Source organism: Hypanus sabinus, chromosome 26 (assembly GCF_030144855.1).
Source record: "Hypanus sabinus isolate sHypSab1 chromosome 26, sHypSab1.hap1, whole genome shotgun sequence".
NCBI classification, from domain to species: Eukaryota; Metazoa; Chordata; class Chondrichthyes; order Myliobatiformes; family Dasyatidae; genus Hypanus; species Hypanus sabinus.
In genome coordinates, this window is record NC_082731.1 from 13,677,733 (window position 1) to 13,700,371 (window position 22,639).

Here is a 22,639-nt window from a genome sequence, read left to right on the forward strand (position 1 = left end):
CCTCCCACAGACCGTGGCTCCTCCTACACTGTCTCCCTGTGGTGAACTACATATACCTGTCTGGACACGCCCCCTGCTGACTGCTCCTGTGGTCCCTCCCACAGACCCCGGTATAAAGGTGATCAAGGCCTGAGCCTGGCCTCTCAGTCTCCAGGATGTAGTATGGTGGTCACTCATTGTCTGTACCTTCTTCCAGTCAATAAAAGCCGATATCTCGCCTCCACGTCCGAGAGAGAGCTATTGATGGTGCATCACAGGGAACTCCTCTGCAGATGCTGAACCATTTTGTTCCCCCTTGTTCCATTTGCACTGTTGTAAAGACTGCCCACGAGGTTCCCGTACAGCCACGTTTCCTAATGTGATCCATAGTTTGTCCTGATGGACACAGCCAAAGGCCTTGCTGGGGTCAATACTCCACGTCTAGTCATCCTCCTGGTATTCTTTTGTCTTCTCGAGAATGCATCTCACATCTACAAAGATGTCTCTTGTTTCCCTTCCTTTCCTGAAATCTGTTTGCACTTCGGGAAGCTCCCACTGTAAACAAGATTGAAGCCTTTTCTGATTGATCTTCAGTAAAAGCTTGCTGGCGTGAGGAATGAGGGTGATCATTTCCACACTAGGCCAGATCATGTTGGTAACAAACACAGATTTCCTCCGTCACTTGGCCATGACCTTGTCTCCCAGATCAGCTGATTGACGAGGAAATTGAGGGGTGAGATCCGTTGGCAGAATAATCAATAACCTGCATTGTGCTGATGACACGACAATACTGGCTGTAATCGAAAAAGTCCCGAAGCATCTGATAACCATCGAGGAACGCAGCCCCTGGATGGGCTGCACTCTAACCTGAAGAAAACTAAATTGTTGGCCACTGGCAGCACTACCAATTTGAATCTTGATGGAGAGGAAATTGAAGTGGTTGATGCTTTCAACTTACTTGGATCAATGATTAACACTGAAGCAGTAAGCAGCCAAGAAATCCAGTGAAGAATCTCCCATGAAGAAGATCTAGGGGACTGGGATCCATCTCTACATACAAAGATTCAACATGCAGGTGATGGTATCTCAACAACGTTGTATGTTGTGAAAGTTGGAAGGTAAAGAAGAAGGATGGGAAGTGTTTAATGCCTTTGAACTGTGGTGCTGGAGAAAAATACTTCACGTCTCGTGGACATCTCACAGAACAAACAATCAGTCCCCAACGAAATCAAACCAAGTCCCTCTCTGGAGGCTCAAATGACAAGTCTCTGCCTATTGTACTTTGGGCACATCATGCAAAGAAACAGCTCCCTGGAAAAGGATATCATTGCTTGAGAAGGTGGAAGGGCAACGGAAGAGAGGAAGGTCGCTAATCAGATAGACAGACACAGTAAGGACAGCTATGAATGCAACATTATCTACAATGAGCCTTTGCGAGGATCAAAACTCATTTAGGGCAACTATCTATAGGGTCACCATGAGTTGCCTGTTCTCCATCTCCCTCTGGTGCTCCCCTCCCACTTCCTTTCTCCCTAGGCCTCCCGTCCCATGATCCTTTCCCTTCTCCAGCTCTGTATCCCTTTTGCCAATCACCTTTCCGGCTCTCAGCTTCACCCCCCCCCTCCGGTCTTCTCCTATCATTTCAGATTCCCCCCCCCTCCTACTTTCAAATCTCTTACTATCTTTCCTTTCAGTTAGTCCTGACGAAGGGTCCCGGCCCGAAACGTCGACAGTGCTTCTCCCTATAGATGCTGCCTGGCCTGCTGTGTTCCACCAGCATTTTGTGTGTGTTGTTGTTAATGTTGACAGTGCTTCTCCCTGTAGATGCTGCCTGGCCTGCTGTGTTCCACCAGCATTTTGTGTGTGTTGTTGTTAATGTCGACAGTGCTTCTCCCTATAGATGCTGCCTGGCCTGCTGTGTTCCACCAGCATTTTGTGTGTGTTGTTAATGTCGACAGTGCTTCTCCCTGTAGATGCTGCCTGGCCTGCTGTGTTCCACCAGCATTTTGTGTGTGTTGTTAATGTCGACAGTGCTTCTCCCTATAGATGCTGCCTGGCCTGCTGTGTTCCACCAGCATTTTGTGTGTGTTGTTAATGTCGACAGTGCTTCTCCCTGTAGATGCTGCCTGGCCTGCTGTGTTCCACCAGCATTTTGTGTGTGCTGCTACCGTTTTCAAATAATGGTTGCCCATTGTGGGACACCACTGCAGCCTAACAACGGGAAACTATTACAGCTCAGTGCCTCGAAGCTCAGAGTTCAGTTCCAACGGCATCTCTAAGGACTTTGTACGTCTTCCCCTGGGCATGCGTGTGATTTCTCCACTGTTCTCGCACAAACCAGAGATGCACAGGTTAGTAGGCTATTTGGTCATTGTAAATTGTCCAGTGATTAGGCTGGGGTTAAATTAGGGGTTGCTGGGCAACACGGCCCCAAGTGTTGGAAGGGTCTGTTCCACACTGTATCTCTAAATAAAATAAATTTACTGGAGGGCTGAGGGGAAATGGTGATTCTCAGAGGATGGTGAGTGTTTGCAACACTCTTCCCCAAAAGGCGGCCAGTTCAGATTGGTAACATCTCCTCCACAATCTCCATCACAGGGCTGTGTGCTTATGCCCCTGCTCTACTGTGTGTCCAAGGCTGTGTTCAAGTGTGCCGAGCACAGCACGGTCGTGGGCCAAATTGCAGGTGGAGACGAACCAGCAAACCGATTGCTGAAGGAGGGAGATAGAAATTCCGGTCGTGTGCTGCCACAACAGCAACTTCTCACTCAACACCAGCAAAACAAAAGAGCTGGCTACTGACTACGGGAAGAGGAAACTGGAGGTCCATGAGCCGTGACCATATTATCACCGGAAAAGACCTCCCCAACACTTACCACATACATGTGGACTGTGCCACAAGAAAGCACCATCCATCATCAAGGAGCCCCGCCATCTAGGCCATGATCTCTGCTGTTTGGAAAGAGGTTCAGGAAGCTAGGTCCAAGACCACCGGGTTTAGGAACAGCAATTACGCTACAACCATCAGGCTCCTGAACCAGTGTGGATAACTTCACCCACCCCAACACTGAACTGATTCCACACATCAGGCTCCTGAACCAGTGTGGATAACTTCACTCACCCCAACACTGAACTGATTCCACACATCAGGCTCCTGAACCAGTGTGGATAACTTCACTCACCCCAACACTGAACTGATTCCACACATCAGGCTCCTGAACCAGTGTGGATAACTTCACTCACCCCAACACTGAACTGATTCCACAATCTAAGGACTCACTTTCAAGGACTCTACAACTCATGCTCTGAATATTAATAGTTTATGTATTTATGTTGGTGTGTGTGTGTGTGTGTGTATATATATATATATATATATATATATATATATAAAAGCATTTGCTGCCTGTTTGCACCATTGACGTCCCCCATCCCTGTACGTCCTTGGCCACAGATGCAGAAAGATCCTTCATTGCTGTTTCCATAACAGTTTCGTTTGGCCAGTCAGCGTTGTTAGCTCCAAGCCGAACCCCCAGACCCGAGGGATTAGTGGGCCACTCTCAGTCTGATCTCTACCCTTTGACCTGTTTGGCATGGGTCCAGCCAACATCGTTCTCTCTGGGTCATTGATGCACGCAAGCCTCTAAACCACAAGTTTGTTTTTCTCTTGAAGAATATTTATTTATTTATTTATTATTTGTTTGTTTATTTGCAATTTGTCTTCTTTTGCATGTTGTTTACCGTTCTTGTGGCATGTGTAATTTTTCGTTGATTCTATTAGATTTCTTGTTCTACCGTGAATGCCTACAAGAAAATGAATCCAGGGTTGTAAATGGTGACATGTATGGACTTTGATAATAAATTTACTTTGAACTTTGAGATTAATCCTGTTCCCAATTAACATATTCATAGCTCCATATCCTTTGATTCCTCTAATATTCAAAATCCACTCAAACACTTTAGGTTCCTCAGCCTATCAGGGTCAATAAATTCAAAAAAAAATAATCGCCAACTGAGTGAAGGAATGTACCTTCATTTCACATCTAAATAGCTTACTTTTAGTTCTGAGATTGTGGTTCCAGATTTTCAACTCTATAGACGGGAAGCATCATCCCCTTTGTGAGCTTTAGCTGTCATGTTGTGTGTCACAATGAGGCCACTTCTCATTCTTCTGCACCCCAAAGGATACAGAACTAGCCTGCTTAGTTTCTTTACATATGGCGGCCTCATCACCCTTAGAACTAGTCTGTTAAATCTCTACTACACTCGTTGAATAGTAGGTTTGTCCTACTGCATGTCTGTCGGTCAGTGATGGCCATGGATATTCTGTCCTAGCTGTCTAGATACACAAGCCTGGACAGTACGATACGGAGATCTAGCTGTTGCCCACGTAGCAAGCTCCCCCTCCCCACTCACCTGATGAATCCAAAGCAACGACAGAGACCGATACAGTTTACTTTACTTTAGTGTCACCAGGCAATTGATACCAGAGCGTACAATCATCACTGCGATATTTGATTCTGCGCTTCGCGCTCCCTGAAGTACAAATCGAAGTAAATATAATAAAAATTGAAATCATAAATCATAATTAGAAAGTAGAAAAGGGAAAGTAAGGTAGTGCAAGTCGGGTCCGGATATTTGGAAGGTACGGCCCAGATCCGGGTCAGGATCCGTTCAGCAGTCTTATCACAGTTGCAGTTCCCAAATCTGGCCGTACGAATCTTCAAGCTCCTGAACCTTCTCCCAGAGGGAAGAGAGACAAAATGTGTGTTGGCTGGGTGGGTCATGTCCTTGATTACCCTGGCAGCACTGCTCTGACAGCGTGTGGTGTGAAGTGAGTCCAAGGATGGAAGATTGGTTTGTGTGATGTGCTGGGCTGTGTTCACGATCTTCTGCAGCTTCTTCCGGTCTTGGACAGGACAACTTCCATACCAGGTTGTGATGCACCCTAGAAGAATGCTTTCTACGGTGCACCTATAAAAATTAGTGAGGGTTTTAGTGGTCAGGCCAAATTTCTCCAGCTTTCTCAGGAAGTAAAGGCGCTGGTGGGCCTCCTTGGCAGTGGACTCTGCTTGATTAGACCAAGTCAGGACATTTGTGATATTGACCCCGAGGAACTTAAAGCTTTTGACCTGTTCCACCTACGCACCACCGATGTAGATGGGGTCGTGCGGTACGACCAGTGTCTCCGGAGTTGCCAATCAGCGTTCGAACTTTAGGGACTCAGCTCCAGATTTTTCCCTCGGTTTACTCCCAAAGCCTTCCCCGTGAGTGGGCACAGCCGCAAGGCAGCGGAGGATTGAGATCAGAATTTTCCTTCTCTGAGATGAGCTCCATCTGTTTAGTTATACAGAACATAGAACAGTACATCACAGTGCTGGTCCTTTGGCCTAGGACGTTGTGCCAACCTTTATTAATCTCTTCCACGATCAATCTAACTCTTGCCCCCTACGCAGCCCATAGCCCTCCATTGACATCTTCCCAATCTCCCCTCACTCACCATGATGTGAATGTCCTGTGGTATTGGCCGCTGCTATCCTGGCTTGTACACCTCTGTCAATTTGCCTCTTGTCCTCCTTCACTCCAAAGGGAGAAGCCCCAGCTCACTTATCCCACTTTCCTCCTAAGACATGCTCTCTAATTCGGGCAGCATCTTGATAAATCTGCTCTGCACCCTTTCTAAGGCTTCCTCATCCTTCTATAACGAGGTGCCCTGAACGACAGAACATATTCCTATGTTGTCTAACTGGTGTTTCATACAGCTGCAACCTCGTGGTTCTTGAAGTCAATTCCCTGTCCGATAAAGGCCAACTCACCATATGCCTTATTAACCAATCTATCAATCTGCGCTGCAACTTCGCAGGATCCCCAAGATTCCTCCGTTCCACTGCACTGCTAAGTATTCTACCATTAACCCTGTATCCTGCCATTAACCTTGTATCCTGCCATTAACCCTGTATTCTGCCATTAACCTTGTATCCTGCCATTAACCTTGTATCCTGCCATTAACCCTGCATCCTGCCATTAACCCTGTATTGTCATTAACCCTGTATTCTGCCATTAACCCTGTATCCTGCCATTAACCCTGTATCCTACCATTAACCCTGTATTGTCATTAACCCTGTATTCTGCCATTAACCCTGCATCCTGCCATTAACCCTGTATCCTACCATTAACCCTGTATTGTCATTAACCCTGTATCCTGCCATTAACCCTGTATTGTCATTAACCCTGTATTCTGCCACTAACCCTGTATTCTGCCATTAACCCTGTATCCTGCCATTAACCCTGTATTGTCATTAACCCTGTATTCTGCCATTAACCCTGCATCCTGCCATTAACCCTGTATCCTGCCATTAACCCTGTATTGTCATTAACCCTGTATTCTGCCATTAACCCTGTATCCTGTGATTAACCCTGTATTGTCATTAACCCTGTATTGTCATTAACCCTGTATTGTCATTAACCCTGTATTCTGCCATTAACCCTGTATCCTGCCATTAACCCTGTATTCTGCCATTAACCCTGTATCCTGTGATTAACCCTGTATTGTCATTAACCCTGTATTGTCATTAACCCTGTATTCTGCCATTAACCCTGTATTGTCATTAACCCTGTATTCTGCCATTAACCCTGTATCCTGTGATTAACCCTGTATTGTCATTAACCCTATTCTGCCACTAACCCTGTATTCTGCCATTAACCCTGTATCCTGCCATTAACCCTGTATTCTGCCATTAACCCTGTATCCTGTGATTAACCCTGTATTGTCATTAACCCTATTCTGCCACTAACCCTGTATTCTGCCATTAACCCTGTATCCTGCCATTAACCCTGTATTCTGCCATTAACCCTGTATCCTGCCATTAACCCTGTATTGTCATTAACCCTGTATTGTCATTAACCCTGTATTCTTCCATTAACCCTGTATCCTGCCATTAACCCTGTATCCTGCCTTCAAGTCCAATCTTCTAAAGTATATAACTTCACACTTTTACATCGACCAAAACTGCATATAGTTCATACTTTGAGTCACCAATGCCTTTCAAAACTTGTACAAACTTGTAAAACTTGTACCTTTACCTTCTACTCAAATCAAATAAAGACCAAGATACTAATTGCCTGTTCCTGCTGGGTATTAGCTTCGTGTGACTTGTGTACGGAGCTTCAGATGTTCCTTCTATCGAACAATATTACTTGATCTTTTGTCATAAAAACTTACTCACTCAGCATTTCACTTTTCTACATCCGTTTGAAGCCTCTGACCATCCTCCTCACTAACTTCTTCCCACTTAAGCACAAGAGATTCTGCAGATGCTGGAAATCCAGAGCAACAAGCATAACATGGTGCAGAAACTCAGCAGGCCAGGCAGCATCCGTAGAGAGGAATGAACAGTCGACGTTTTGGACCAAGAACCTTCATCGGAACAGGAAAGGAAAGGGGCAGAAGCCAGAGTAAACCAGTTAGGGGAGGGGAAGGGGTACAAGTTAGAAGGTGATAGGTGAAACCAGTTGTGGGGGGGGGGGGAGAGAAATAGGCCAGTGGGGGCAGGGAGGATGAAGTGAGAAGCTAGGCTGTGATAGGTGAAAAAGGTAAATAGCTGACGGAGATATAATCTGATGGGAGAAGCGGGTGGTATGTAGGAGAAAGGGAAGGAGGAGGGACACCAGAGAGGTGATAAGTAGATGAGGAGGAGAAATCGATGTTCATACCATCAGGTTGGAGGCTGCCCAGATGAAAAATGAGGCTTTGCCCCTCCAACCTGAGTGTGGCCTCAAAGTGGCTGCAGACTTGACATGTCAGAACGGGAGAGGGAAGATGTAAATGCCCTAAGCTTCTCGCTTAGTTTCATCTCATCGGCAAATTTGGAGATTTACTGCATTTGGTTTGTTACGTACCCCGTAACTGGGTGTCTGACCAGCAGAGAAAGAAGAATCCGTTGGAGTCTGGTGGTACCAGACTAAAGGTGTTTATTAGTAAACTACACAATGCAATATCAAAAACGCAGCCTCATCAGTTGGTTTAGAGAGGGAGCCTAAATGTCTTCGAAAGGCAGTGACCCAGGAAGGCAGATTCTGTCATTAAGGACAGTCACCATCGTGATATGCTCTCTCCTCATTACTATCACCAGAGGAAGATGCACACTCAACATTTCAGAAACAGCTCTTTCATCAGATTTCTGAAAAGTCCATGAACCCTAACTTTTACACTATTTAGCTTACTGCCATTTAAAGAAACTTTTGAATGTCACAAACAAGAGAAGGTCTGCAGATGCTGGAAATCCAAGTAAGACACACTGAAAGCTGGAGGAACTCAGCAAGCCGGGCAGCATCTGTGGAAAGGACAAAGCAGTCGACATTTCGAGCTGAGACCCTTCATCAGGACAGGAAAAAGAGATGAGAAGTCAGAGAAAGAAGGTGGGGGAGGTGAGGAAGAAATACAAGGCGGCAGGTGATGGGTGAAACCGGGAGGGAGAAAGGGTGACGTATAGAGCTGGGAAGCTGATTGGTGAAAGAGATACGGGGCTGGAGGAGGGGAAATCCGATAAGAGAGGGCAGAAGGCTTTGGAAGAAAGGGAAGGGGGAGGAGCACAGAGGGAGGTGATGGGTAGGTAAGGAGATAAGGTGAGAGAGGTAAACGGGAATGGGGAATGGTGAAGTGGGAACCAGAAGTTAGAGAAATCAATGTTCATGCCATTGGGTTGGAGGAATACCCAGACAGAATATAAGATGTTGTTCCTCACACCTGACTGTGGTCTCATCGCAGTGGTAGAAGAAGCCATCGGCTGACATGGTGGAATGGGAATGGGAAGTAGAATTAAAACGGCTGGCCACTGGGAGATCCCGCTTGCTCGGCAAAGCCGTCTCTCAATCTACACTGGGTCTCACCGATATTCAGGAGGCCCCACTGGGAGCACCGGATACAGTAGGTGACCCCAACAGACTCCCAGGTGAACTGTCACCTCACCTGCAAGGACTGTTTGGGGCCCTGAATGGTAGTGAGGGAGGAGGTGTAGGGGCAGGTAGTAGTCGACCAACCGATGACAAAGATAGTGGAGACCACCTGGTAATAAGCTGCTTAATTTGGTCAATTAAAGGTAAAAAATTAACTTTAAATAAATCTTTGTTTTTTAGTAATTTTAATACCTAAATAAGTAAAATAATCTGTAACAACTTTAAATGGTGAATGTTTATAAATTGGAACTTGCATATTTAATGGAAATAATTCGCTCTTGTTAAAATTCAATTTATAACCAGAAAAGTTACTAAACTGAGCAAGCAAGGACGAAATAGCAGGAATAGATCTCTCAGGGTCGGATATGTATAGTAACAAATCATCAGCGTATAATAACTTATACGTCCCCTCCCCATGAGTAATACCCAAAATATTAGGTGATTTACGAATGGCTATAGCCAAAGGTTCCAAAACAATGTCAAATAGTAAAGGACTTAAAGGACAGCCTTGTCTCGTACCATGGAATAACTGATAAAAAGGAGATCTTTGATTATTGGTAAAAACCGAAGCCAAGGGTTTATAGTGTATTAATTTAATCCATGATATAAATTTTGAACTAAAATTAAAATGCTGCAACGTATTAAGTAAATATGGCCATTCAACTCTATCAAATGCTTTTTCAGCATCTAACGAAATGACACGTTCTGGTATTTTGGGTGAAGTCGTATAAATAATATTAATTAATTTTCTAATGTTAAAAGATGAATAATGATTTTTAATAAATCCAGTCTGAATTACTTTTCACGATGTATGTCAATGATTTGGACTATGGTATTAAGGGATTTGTGGTTAGATTTGCCAATGATACAAAGAGGAGCGGGTAGTGTTGAGGAAACAGAGCCTGCAGAGAGACTTAGATAGTTTAGGGGAACGGGCAAAGACTATTATTTAGATGTGGAGAGAATTCAAAATGCAGAGATGCAAAGAGACTTGGGAGTCCTTGTGCAAGATAACCTGCAGGTTGAGTCCGTGGTGAAGAAGGTGAATGCAATGTTCACGTTCATTTCTAGAAGAATAGAATATAAGAGCAGGGATGTGATGTTGAGGCTCTATAAGGCACTTGTGAGACCACACTTGGAGTATTGTGTGCAATTTTGGGTTCCTTATTTTAGAAAGGATATACTGACATTGGAGAAGGTTCAGAGAAGATTCACAAGAATGATTCCAGGAATGAAAGGGTTACCGTACGAGGAACGTCTGGCAGCTCTTGGGCTGTATTCTCTGGAGCTCAGGAGAATGAGGAGGGATTCCAAATGTTAAAGGGCCTGAACAGATTAAAAATGGCAAAATTATTTCCCATGGTAAGGGATTCTAGAACAAGACAGCATGACTTCAGGATTGAAGGACATCCATTTAGAACTGAGATGCTGAGAAATTACTTTAGTCAGAGGGTGGTGAATCTGTGGAATTTGTTGCCTCCAGCAGCTGTGGAGGCCAAGTCATTGGGTGTATTTAAGGCAGAGATAGATAGGGTCTTGATTAGCCAGGGCATCAAAGGGTATGGGGAGAAGGCTGGGGAGTGGGGATGACTGGAAGAATCAGATCAGCCCATGATTGAATGGTGGAGCAGACTTGATGGGCCGAATGGCCTATTCCTGCTCCTATATCTTATGGGGTCTAAGTGAAATTATCGGCTGTGGAAATAGTTTAATGATGGGATAAGTGAGTGAAGTTCTCCCCTTTTATTCAAGAGCCTGATGGTTGAGGGGTAGTAACTGTTCTTGAACCTGGTGGTGCGAGTCCTGAGGCTCCTGTACCTTACACCTGATGGCAGCAGCGAGAGAAGAGAGCATGACCTGTGTGATAGGGATCTCTGATGGTGAATGCTGCTTTCCTACGACAGTGTTTCATGTAGATGTGCTCAGTGGTCGGGAGGGCTTTCCCCGTGATGTACTGGGCCAAATCCACTACCTTTTGTAGGATTTTCTGTTCAGACACATTACTGTTTCCATCTCAGGCTACGGTGCAGCCTATGATTACACTCTCCACTACACATCTATAGAGGTTTTAGATGTCATGTCAAATCTCCTAAGGAAGTAGAGGCACTGATGTGCTTTCTTCACAATTGCATTTACGTGCTGGGTCCAGGACAGGGCCTCTGAAATAGTAACACACTGAGTTGCTGACCCTCTCCAACTCTGATCCTCCGATGAGGACTGGCCCACGGACCTCTGGGTTCCCTCTCCTGAAGTCTATTATCAGCTCCTCGGTCTTGCTGACATCGAGTGAGAGGTTGTTGTTGTGGCACCACTCAGTCAGATTTTCAATCTCCCTCCTATAGGCTGATTCATCACCACCTAGGCCCACGACAGTGGTGTCGACAGCAAACCTGAATATGGCACCGGAGCTGTGCTTAGCCGCACAGTCATCGTGTAAACCAGGGGGCTGAGCCCACAGCCCTAGGCACTCGTCACTATTTTAGGAACAGATTCTTCCTCCCTGCTGTAAGGTGTCTGAAATATCCACAAGCCCATGATCACTGCCTCCCTGTTCCTCTTTTGCACTGGTTATTTATTTTTGATTTGCATGTCCTGCGGTCTCAGTGATAGCATGCATCCTAGTCAGACTTTTCAATGCCTCGGTAAAGTGGACCTACCCAACCCCAACGTCCTCTCCTCTCCCCTCGGGCAGAGGATATACAAATCCTGAAAGCACATCCCACCAGGTTCAAGGACAGCTTTTATAAATCTATTAATGATTCCCGAGTACGATGAGGTGGAACCTCGACCTCACAACCTACCTTGTTGTGACCCTGCACTTGATTGTTTCCCTGCAATGCACTCTCTCTGTAGCTGTTACACTTTATTCCCTTTTATCTTGTTCTACCACAATGCACTGTGTAATGAATTGATCCATGTGAACAGTTTGTTTCCCTGCAATGCACTCTCTCTGTAGCTGTTACACTTTATTCCCTTTTATCTTGTTCTACCACAATGCACTGTGTAATGAATTGATCCATGTGAACAGAATGGAAGACAAGCTTTTCACTGTGACAATAATAAACCAATTCCAGAACATTAACTGGAATTCATAAACAGATGGGGAATGCATATTTCCACCTGTTGAAGCTGTAAGAGGAGGTTACCGGTAATTATTAAATCAGAACAATATAGGTTTAAGATGGTGCCACTGAAGACATGCAACAGCTTCCTGTGGTTCAAAAGCAAAGGAATCTGACTAAGAACATTAATAACGACACTTTTTATTTATTAGTTTTTTTTAATACATTTTCTACATAACTACAGATTTAAAAAAACATCCCAGATCAAAATGAAGGAATAATGACACTTTTTGTAAGTAGACTGTGGTACATTTTCACTGCAAGCAATGAGGAGGCAAGTCAGGTCGAGAGACGAGCCCTGCTGCTGTGCTGTCAAAATTGACGCAGTTGGGAGTTGGGACTGCGTTGGTTGGAGTAGACCGTTCGGAGGGGAGAAGACCGGATGGAGGGGTTCCGATGCCCATCCAGCCAGCCTGACCGTGAGGTTGGATCTCTCCGGGCATTGTGCCGATTTGGAGCGGTCGAGAGCAGCTTCTGCAGCAGCGAAATCCAGGTCTGAAGTGAACCATTGGGTGGCGTGTCCCAGGCCCGGGTCCCAATGCAAGGTTTGGGCAACTGAAGTGCCAGCCCAGATAGTCTGGGGCTCCTCTCTCTGTGACACTGGGGCTGTCCTCAGCGGCTGTGCTTCAGCTCTGCGAACTTTGTGGTAATTTGCCCCGCTAAGATAATTAACTAAATACCGAGTGAGGCTTTGGGCCTACACCAGTCTGCTCCGGGGATTTGGATCCAAGGACTCAATTTGGTTCGGAACGCTGTTGTTGTTGTGGACTGCTATTGGTGGCATGATTTGTTTTGTTCCCCCCCCCCCCTCCTCTGCGGGCACTGGGGATTGGTCTTGTTGTTTTTAAAATTGGTTCGGGTCCCTCACTTTGCGGCTGCCTGGGAGCAAACAAACCTCAAGCTTTTATATTTTATACATTCTTTGATAATAAACACACTTTGAATCTCGAATCTATAGTTCTCGTGACAATAACTAGAAAAGATTAATGTCAATTTTAAATTCTGAGTAATTTTTTTTGATGAGTAAAGGTACTGGGATCCTAAAATTAAAGCAATTTACAGCACATGCCGGTAAAAAAGTTTAAGCTAATCCCACTTCCTGATTTCTGGTTCATCTTTCGCGGTTTACAACACATCTGGGGTGCATTTGAGTGCTTTAGGTACGAGAATTTCTGCCTTTAGCATTTGAAGCAGGGACTTGCCAACCTCCACCCTTTTTTAAGTAGAAAATCAAGGTTATAGAGTTCTCTGCTGAAGGGGACAAAACTTCTCCCTGTTTAATTGTCGGTTTATATCCTCCTCCAGGCATGCTTTAAGAACCTCGGACCACCTGATCCCTCCTCACAGCCATGCTGCGTCCTGCGCCTTCTGTATTGACGCCAAGTGCCGTTGCCTCATTTCTGTATGGCAATGACCAGGAATGTCTATTCTTCTTCAAACGAATCCCAGTGAAGACTCTATTCAGCCTGGGCACATGATTTCCTTTCTCCTAAACTGAGGCTATGAGCAGCTAACTCTTGCCCATCACTCTTGACTTCACTCCCACCTTATCTTTGGGTCTTCCAAAATCCCCACCCCTCTCCTCAGTATCCTTCAGTGCAATGTCCACTCCATTGCTTTGACCACGGTCATTAGGAGCAGGCATAGGCCCTTCGGGCCCTTGATCCTAATAAGATCAGGGCTGATCAGATTATCCCCTCACGTACCCACAGTAACTTTACACCAATTGCCACGCTGCAAGTCCACCGCTGACAGGACTACACATCATTTCTGATACTTTCCGGTCTGCCTTCTCAACAAAACTCACTCAGCTGTAATCCCCTAACTGTCCCTGCACGACAACCGTTAAAAGGGCTTCCCTGCTCTCCTTGTTCTGTTGATAATCATTTAGCCTGTTCATATTTTCACGTTTATTTAAATTTGGTTATTGACATTTGCGTGCGTGATCGTTTTGCTCATGGCTGTTTGCACTATTGCCTTGCAAACTGCTGGCTGCTCTTGTTGTCTGTGACGGTGTTGTCTTGTGTTTTATGCTTGGCATCGAACAGTTCTGGTCTGTTTTCATACTGACAGTAATGTGATTCTGATGCATGTGTCTCAGAGACCCTGCTTGCCTGCCCTTTGAGGCCTCAAGATCTCAAGGCATTTTGAGAGTCCCAGATTCTCTCGGAGAAACCTCTCCACAACTGTCCTGTCCAGACTCCTTAGATCTTGTGTTTAAATGAAGCCCCTTTCATTCCGCAGATACAGCCCTCCCATCACTGAAACAGCACCAAACCTTTCTCCCCCTCGAGCCAACTTTTAGTTCAACCTGACACTTCCCCCCCCCCCACAGACCTTTTCATGGGGGAGCCTCTTGTTGAAAGCTGGTCAGTTGCATCAAACATGTCATCTCATTCACCCTTCCCCCTTGTTACCTCCCCAAGAGGTTCAATTTTTAACAACCACCTCCCTTACTAATCTGTACTATCGGCTGCTGATTAGCGTGCCTGTGTGCCGATTTCTTCTCTAGGCTTTGTTTTAAAGCACGTGCATAGGACTTTAGTGGAATCTCAAATGCATTTCACAGCTTCTAGTAGTTCTTTATGGTTATGTACGTTTGTAGTAATTGCAGACAGTGCATTGTATAACATAAAAGCAATCTTATAGAATATATAATTTACTGAAGTAATAGGGATGCATATCTTACACCTCATGTAAATGAGGACTGTACCTCATCTCCACTCTGCAGTGATTCCACAACCGACAGATTCACTTACAAAATGCTCGGTATTATTTATGTAATTTTATTTGCACTCTTTATCTTTTTTTTAAACACACATTGTTTTGCTAGTCTTTATATACAGTTTACAGAAGTTCAATTGTATTTCTTTATTTTCCTGTAAATGCTTGCAAAAAAAAAGAGATGAGATCTCGTGAGCACCTGGTGACAAACGAGTCCCTTCGTCTTGCGACACGGTGGCAAACGGGTCACAGCACCAGTCAGCAGAAGATCAGGGGATCAATTCTTGCCGCTCTTACAGAAGTTTGTACATTCCACAAGACATAGAATTAGGCCATTCGGCCCGTTGAATCTGCCTCACCGTTATATTGTGGCTGATTTGGGGCAAGGAATTCCAGATTCTCCACCCCCGGCTAAAGAAATTCATTCCGGCCCCTGTTTCTAAAAGGGGCAGCCTTCTATTCTGAGGTTGTGCCCTCTGGTCCGAGACTCCCCCACATGTTCCAGTTTCCTCCCACAGGGTAGTGGGCCTGCAGCGGAAACGTGACGACAATCGTGGTCACCTGCATCCTGAGCAGGAACTAGCAGGTCGAAACACACTACTCCGCAGTAAATATCAGTATCTTCAGGAGGGACTGGGGAGTGCTGGGACGAAGAAGGAAGAACAATGGTCCCTAAAGCTTAGAATTTCTAAACTGTACTTCCAGTGATTAGAACACCAGTCATCTTGCATTTATCATGACTGGTTGAGCTACTCCAGTGCAGGAAAACACCACACTCCCCGTATCCTTGACTCCCCGAATGTTAATTAATGCACGGATCTCCATTTCGAACCAACTCATTGACTGATGCCCTACAGCCCACTTCATTAGATAACTCAAACAAGTTACCCAAGAACTTTTCCTTATCCCATTCCTAAACTTCCACGAGGATAGGTTGAGCGAGCTGGGGAATTTCTCTTTGGAACGCAGATGGATAACCGATGACTTGCTAGAGAGGTACAGGACGATAAGAGGCACAGATAGTGGACAGCCAGAGACTTTTGATGAGGGTGGAAATTGCTAATACAAGGTGGCAGAATTTTAAGGCAACTGGAGGAAAGTAAGGGGGTGGGAAATCAGAGGCAGTTACTTTCCCTTCTTTGATGAGTGCTGGGTGTATGGAATGTCCTTACCAAGATGCTGATAGAGGCAGCTACATTAGGGGCATTTGAGAAATTATTAGATAAGCACATGGATGACTGAAAAATGGCGGGAAGGGTTAGATTGATCTCGGAGTTGGTTAAAAGGTCAGCACAACATTGTGGGCCGAAGGGCCTGTACTGTGTTTTATCTATGTTCCAAACACCATAGTTTATTCTGAGGCTATGGTCTCTGCTTCTCTTTGGTAGGGAAACATCTTTGGTAAGATGTTTCTGACAGGGTAATCTCCTCTTGTCATTCACGTATGTAAAGAACACAAGCCCAGCTGTTCAACCCACACAAGGTGATAGGGGAACTCAGCGAGTCAGGCAGCATCTGTGGAGGGGAATGAAGCTGACGCTGAGTTGCTGAGTGCCCCAGTGTTTTATGTGTGCTGATCCAGATTTCCAGCATCTGCAGAATCTCTTAGGCCCCAGCCTGTTCAGTCTTCCCTCAGCAGCAAATTATGAGAGTCTTCACTGCCTCTATATCTGTTGCAAATACATCGTTAAATAGACCAAAACTGTAAACAACTCTCCAGCTATGATCTCCTTTGCTTTTGCATCTTCGGAAACAGCTCTATTTCTATCTTTACTGTTTTCTTTTTCAGGGTTCTTCAGAAGACCCTGACCTGGAGTTAAATGCTGACTTTCGGTTCTTTGCGGAAGTGGGATCCGCTCTCAGGGTCTCATAACCGGCCGCTTTTCGATAGGCCGAGGACGTGGCCTGGAAGACTAGCGCGCCTCCAGGGTGCCGGATTTCCGTGGCTCCGGAGGCGGGGCGGATTCGAGGCCGGTGCCGCCGCCTGATGTGTTGTGGGAGTACACGGGAGATCGAAAGCAGCGGGCTGGCTGCTGGCCGTGTGCCGAGAGGCTCGAGTTCTTTGGGCACAGAGCTCGGAAAAAAGTGACGCCACAGACTTTTAATGAAACAACTCGCTGATTTATGGTGTTGTGTCTCCCCTCTCACTGTGAAATGGGGACAGCGCTTTTTCCCTTATTAGCAAGATGTGGTATGTCAAAATACTGGGCGAGCGAGTAGTCTTTAGGTCACTGTGTGTGTTTATTGCTGCTTTGCTGCATGCTTGATTACTCGGTGGGGGGGGTGGGTGCCAAAGCTTTTTTGCTGGTGGGGGGGGGGGTTGTTATCGCTTTTCTGCTGCTTGGTGGGAGGGGGGAGCTGGGGGGTACTTTGGGGTTCTAACATTTAACCATCATTCAGCCTTTGGGGCACTCCTCAGTTTTTGTGGATGTTTGAGAAGAAAGAGGATGTATATTGTATATATTTCTCTGACATCAAATATACCTATTGAAACCAAGTTCCCACACGATTGTAGTAATACTTCCTTGCTCCCGTATTCAAATCGCTGAACGTATCATTTGTCTTTTGTTACACTGCAGTGTTAGTTTTAAATGACGTCTACAAGCCACTTGCTTGTCTTCTGAAAGGCTTGGCACGTCACTTCTCAAATCCATAACTCAACTTCCTCTAGATCCACTCAGTTTGCCTACAAAGCCAACAGATCTGTAGATGATGCCGTTAAGATCGATCAATCCCCCGCCCCCCACCATCTCCTCCAAGGGGACCACAATCTTGGAGGAGAATAGGAGGGAATTCACAATCTTTGGAGGCTTGTGGGCCTCAATGACCCAGAGAGCTATGTTGGCTGGAGTCTGGGAATTGTGCTTTGGCTCTTGGTAGGGTCACCCATGCCAAACAGGGTCAAAGTTAGAGCTAATTACACCGACTGGTCAAAGCACCATTGACAATTGTTACGGAAACAGCAATGAAGAATCTTTCATTGAAATGGATCTTCATCGCTGGCCGAAATGCCAGCGTTGCAATGGCCAAGAAACTAAAAGCCCATCTCAATCTGACCTCAGTCACTGTATCGTAAACATTTCACACCGCTTTTTATCATGGTGCTTATACTGGAAATGCCCAAAACAAAACAAAACATCCAGCGAGTGGCTGTTCTGTGAAATCCACCCTCTGGATTTCTTTGTTGTTTTTGGCACCATTCTTTGAGAACTCCAGAGTCTGCTGTGCGTGAAAAGCCCGGGAGATCAGCAGCTTCTGAGACCCTCAAGTCACCCGGGCAGCACCTAATTACTCAGCTTGTTTGTTTCGGCTTTTTTCTTAAAGAGGTTCCGGTCGCGCTCTGGCTAGCTCTGCGCCCCTGATCATTACCCAACCTCATTTCTCTGTCAGCCCAACTTGTTGCAGGTCTAACTCCACGCCTTGCGGCCCAACCTTGCCGTTTCTTCAGCATTTGTCTGTTTTTTTTACGGAGGCCGGATTGCCAGCTCGATGCGCAGCCCAGCACAGACAGAAAGCGTGCAAGGAGCCGGCCGGATTCGAACCTGGGGCCACTCGCCTTGTAGTCTGGGGCGGATGCCACTCCACCACCGGCCGGCAAGCTCAATTGAAGGACAGAAAAAGGGAGACATTTGCAGGCAGGACTTGCCTCCTGCTGATAATTGGACAGCCACGTCTCCTTTGGAATCAATACCACAGTCACTGAGGCACATTTAAGTGAACCTCAAAATGGAGGGAGAAATACAAGAATAGTTAGAGATAGAGCATAGAACAGACAAGCCACGGTGTCCAGCAACCTATTTCAACCCTGGCCTAATCTCAAGACAATTTACAATGACCAATTAACCTACCAACTTTGGACCACGGGAGGAAACCGGAGCACCTGGAGGAAGCTCACACCGTCACAGGGAGAACATACAAACTCTTTTGGAATTGAACTCTGAACTCCGACACCCCGAGCTGTAACAGCACTGAGCTGACTGCTTTGCTACCAACAGGGAGAGACGGACGGTTGCTTGTCCGGGGTGTAAGTATGAGGGCTCAATAGTTTTGTACATTCTGTGTATTACATAACATTACCGGCTTGAAGTATTGTTTAAAACCAAGCCATTTATTTAAGATATTAAACACTACCCCAGTTCTGCTCGTCACTGACATTAACAGTCCCGTCACTGATCTAACGAGCACCGGGAACTGCAGAATCTGACACCTTAGCGGCTACAACATTCCAACAAGTTACACGTTGAACGTTTAAACTTTCGCCTCAGTGTGAACTCGCTGGTGCCTCAGCAGCTGCGTCGACAGAGTAAATTTCTTCCCGCACTCAGAGCAGGTGAATGGCTTCTCCCCGGTGTGAACTCGCTGGTGCGACATCAGGTTTGAGGACTGAGTGAACCTCTTCCCACACTCGGAGCAGGTGAACGGCCTCTCGCCGGTGTGGACCCGCTGGTGGGTCACCAGGTGGGACGACCGGCTGAACCCCATCCCACAGTCAGAGCAGGTGAACGGCTTCTCCCCGGTGTGAGTTCGCTGGTGTGAAACGAGGTGTGACGATTGAGTGAACCCCATGCCGCACTCCGAGCAGGTGAACGGCCTCTCCCCGGTGTGAACTCGCTGGTGCGTCAGCAGGTTGGACGAGCGAGTGAATCCCATGCCGCACTCGGAGCAGGTGAACGGCTTCTCCCCGGTGTGGATCCGCTGGTGCGTCACCAGGTTGGACGACCGGCTGAATCCCACCCCGCACACGGGGCAGGTGAACGGTTTCTCCCCGGTGTAAGTTCGCCAGTGTGTCAGCAAAGTGGATAACTGAGAGAAACCCTTCCCGCACTCGGAGCAGGTAAACGGCTTCTCCCCGGTGTGAACTCGCTTGTGATTCACCAGGTAGGCCAAGCGGGTGAAGCCCTTCCCGCACTCGGAGCAGGTGAATGGCCTCTCTCCACTGTGAACACGCTGGTGGGTCAGCAGGGCATTGGATCGCTTGAAGTGTTTCCCACAGTCGGAACACTGGAATTGTTTCATTGGTGTGAGTGAAAATATCTTCCAAATTGAGGGGGGAAAAAACAGCCCAACGTTTCCTAGTCACACAACAGATGAATATCAGTGAAACTCTTCCAAGGCACACAACTTAAAACTGGAATTTCAATCTGGGATATGGAATTCATTCCTTCAACAGCATGAGTAACCTGTCAGTTTGTCAGGATCTTGGACACCTGTAGGCTCGTCAGGTCTTTCCTCAGGCCGGTTGACCGATCGTTCAAAATCCCCGTGTACTGTCTTCTCTGTCAGTGTCACAATTCCAATCTAGACCACAGATCCTCTTCCCATACCCTGTAAAACCGAGTTCACAAGTCATTAAGCATGGCATAGATATTCCGACCAGATATCGCAACTGTATTGTGACACGGCTAGTCGCGGCCTCAATCCCGTGGGGCTCCAAATCCAATTTTTAACAAGGAAAGGGACTGGCCAGGATAGCATATCCTTACAATAAGCACTCACTCACTCGTGCACACCTGATTCCTTTCTATTTATTTGCTAAGGAACAGAAGCAGGCCATTCCCTCACTGGACTCGTGCTGCCTCCCACAGCCATCCCATTAGTCACATTACCCACCGAGAAGCCTTGCAATTTATTCCCTTGCCCACCCTTGCCACTTAGTTATGCTGTAGGTAACTGTGCAGTGGTCCGTTCACCTACAGGCAGAGGAGGAGAGCCGAGCCAGCAGTACAAACCCAGTGCAGTCACGAGAAGAATATGTACAGAAGTGAAATCACACACTTGTCGCCGTGCACAACCCGGAGATTCAATTTCTTGCAGGCATTCACAATCAACAGTTAAAAACCACACGAAACGGCCAAACAACCAACGTGCAAAAGACAAATAGTGCAAATACAAAAAAAAAACCAAAATACTACTAATAAATAAATTAGCAATAAATATTGGGAACAGAAGTTATAGAGTCTTTAGGAGGGGATGAGTTCTCATTACGTGCACATGCAGTTCAACTCCTCGAGTGATTATGCAGAAAATTTGAAGTTAATAACCCATCAGTTAATAACTCATCAGGGGTGATTGATAAGTTCGTGGCCAGAGGTAGAAGGAGATGAGCTATTAACTTCAAACTTTCTGCATAATCTCTCAAAGAGTTGAACTGCATGTACCTGTAACGAGAGCTGTGTAACTAATCTCCTTCTGCCTTAGGTCATGAACATAACCATCACCCCTCGTGACTTTACTTTGACTTTGAATTCCTGCTCTATTGGAATTGTCTTTTTATACAGTGAAAGAGAGGCAGTTTGAGCTGGAAAAGTTAAAGGCAACGTAGGATGGGGGAAGGGTGCTAGACCCAGTCAGGGGGTTCAAGGTTAGTCAGGAGGTTAAGTTGGTACCCCCATTTGAGGAGATGGATGTCAATAGGTATTTTCTGCATTTTGAGAAAGTTGCTGTGAATCAGAACTGGCCAAAGGAGAAGTGGGCTATGTTGTTACAGAGTGCTCTTAAGGGGAAAGGCTCAGCAAGTCTATTGGGTGTTGTCTGCAGATGAGGCAAAGAATTCTGATGAAGTAAAAGGGGCTGTACTGAGGAGTTACGAGTTGGACCCAGAGGCGTACCGGCAAAGGTTCCGGAATTTGAGAAAGCCGCGGGACCGCATGTATCTAGAGTTTGCCCGTGAAATGCCCGTGTACTTTGAGTGTTGGTGCGCCTCAAAAGGGGCCGGTGAGGATCTGGACAAATTAAAACAGTTGATGCTGACTGAGCAGTTTAAAAGTTGTGTCCCTGAGGATATGAGGACGTACTTGGATGAGAAGGAGGCAGAAACTCTGTCCGCGACTGCCAAGCTAGCAGACGAGTATGCCTTAACCCACAAGATAAAATTTCCTCCAAGTAAGCGCTACCGGAGGGGTAGTAGGGATGGTAGGGAAAGCCCACCGACAAAGTCAGAGAGTAAGCAGGGGACTAGTGGAAAGGGTAAGGAGGAGGAAAAGCAGGCTGGCAGGAAGCTTCCTAGTTTTACCTGTTATAATTGTGGGAAAGCTAAGTGTCTAGCTCCAAAGAAAGAAACAGGGAAAGGAACGGCGCCAACCCCAACTGCCTGCATTAAGCCGGCCGAAATGCCGCTAAAGGAGGAGGAGACGAGTTCAGGAGGGATGGGAGAAATTTCTTTTGACCGGGTTGGTATCTGTGAAGGAAGGGTTAACCCCAGTGCCAGTGAGAATCCGGAGAAACACCGGGGCTTTTCAGTCCCTAATCCTAAGCAGTGCGTTGGACTTCAGTGCTGAGACCGAGACCGGTGACATGGTGATAGAAGGGGTTGGAAAAGGGACCATTGCATAAAATCTTTTTGAAGTGTGACTTAGTATCTGGACCAGTCACGATTGGGGTGCGGTCTGCTTTCCCGATACGTGATGTGGATGTCTTACTCGGGAATGACCTGGCAGGGGCGGGACGTGTTCCCAACAGTTCAGCTCACGAGTCAGCCTGTAAGCGCTGAGGACCCACCCACAAATCCCGAAGTTTATCCCGCTGGCGCAGTCAACCGGAACGTGGCGAGAAGACCCTGATTTAGCTGAATCGTTTTTACCGTCCCTGTATCAGAAGGGGTTAGAGGACAGGGAAGATGAGGAGTTAAAGGGTGACGAGACGGATTTATCATTGCCAAGGAAAGAATTTGTGACTGAACAGAGTAAAGATGAGAAACAGATGTGGCAGCTGGAAGGTCCAATGTTGGACACTGATGATTTATATAACTGGTTGCAGTTGAAGAACTTAAGCAGTGTGTTCCCAATGATGTAAGGGCATTCCGAGATGAAAAGGATGCCACTACCTTGAGGGAGTCTGCTGGGTTAGCAGACGAGGTTGTTTTA

General features: G+C 46.3%; 1 protein-coding gene across 1 annotated transcript in view; it reads right to left on the reverse strand.

Annotated features, from left to right (window-relative positions):
* LOC132381581 (uncharacterized) overlaps nucleotides 1–22,639 on the reverse strand; it is a 206,082-nt gene that overhangs the window by 47,087 nt on the left and 136,356 nt on the right. The window contains exons 21-24 of the mRNA XM_059951077.1: nucleotides 19,032–19,854; nucleotides 18,210–18,453; nucleotides 16,588–16,837; nucleotides 12,472–12,712 (exon numbers count right to left, since the gene is read on the reverse strand). Coding sequence (XP_059807060.1) covers nucleotides 12,472–12,712; nucleotides 16,588–16,837; nucleotides 18,210–18,453; nucleotides 19,032–19,854 — 1,558 coding nt within the window. The remainder of the gene's footprint in view (nucleotides 1–12,471; nucleotides 12,713–16,587; nucleotides 16,838–18,209; nucleotides 18,454–19,031; nucleotides 19,855–22,639) is intronic.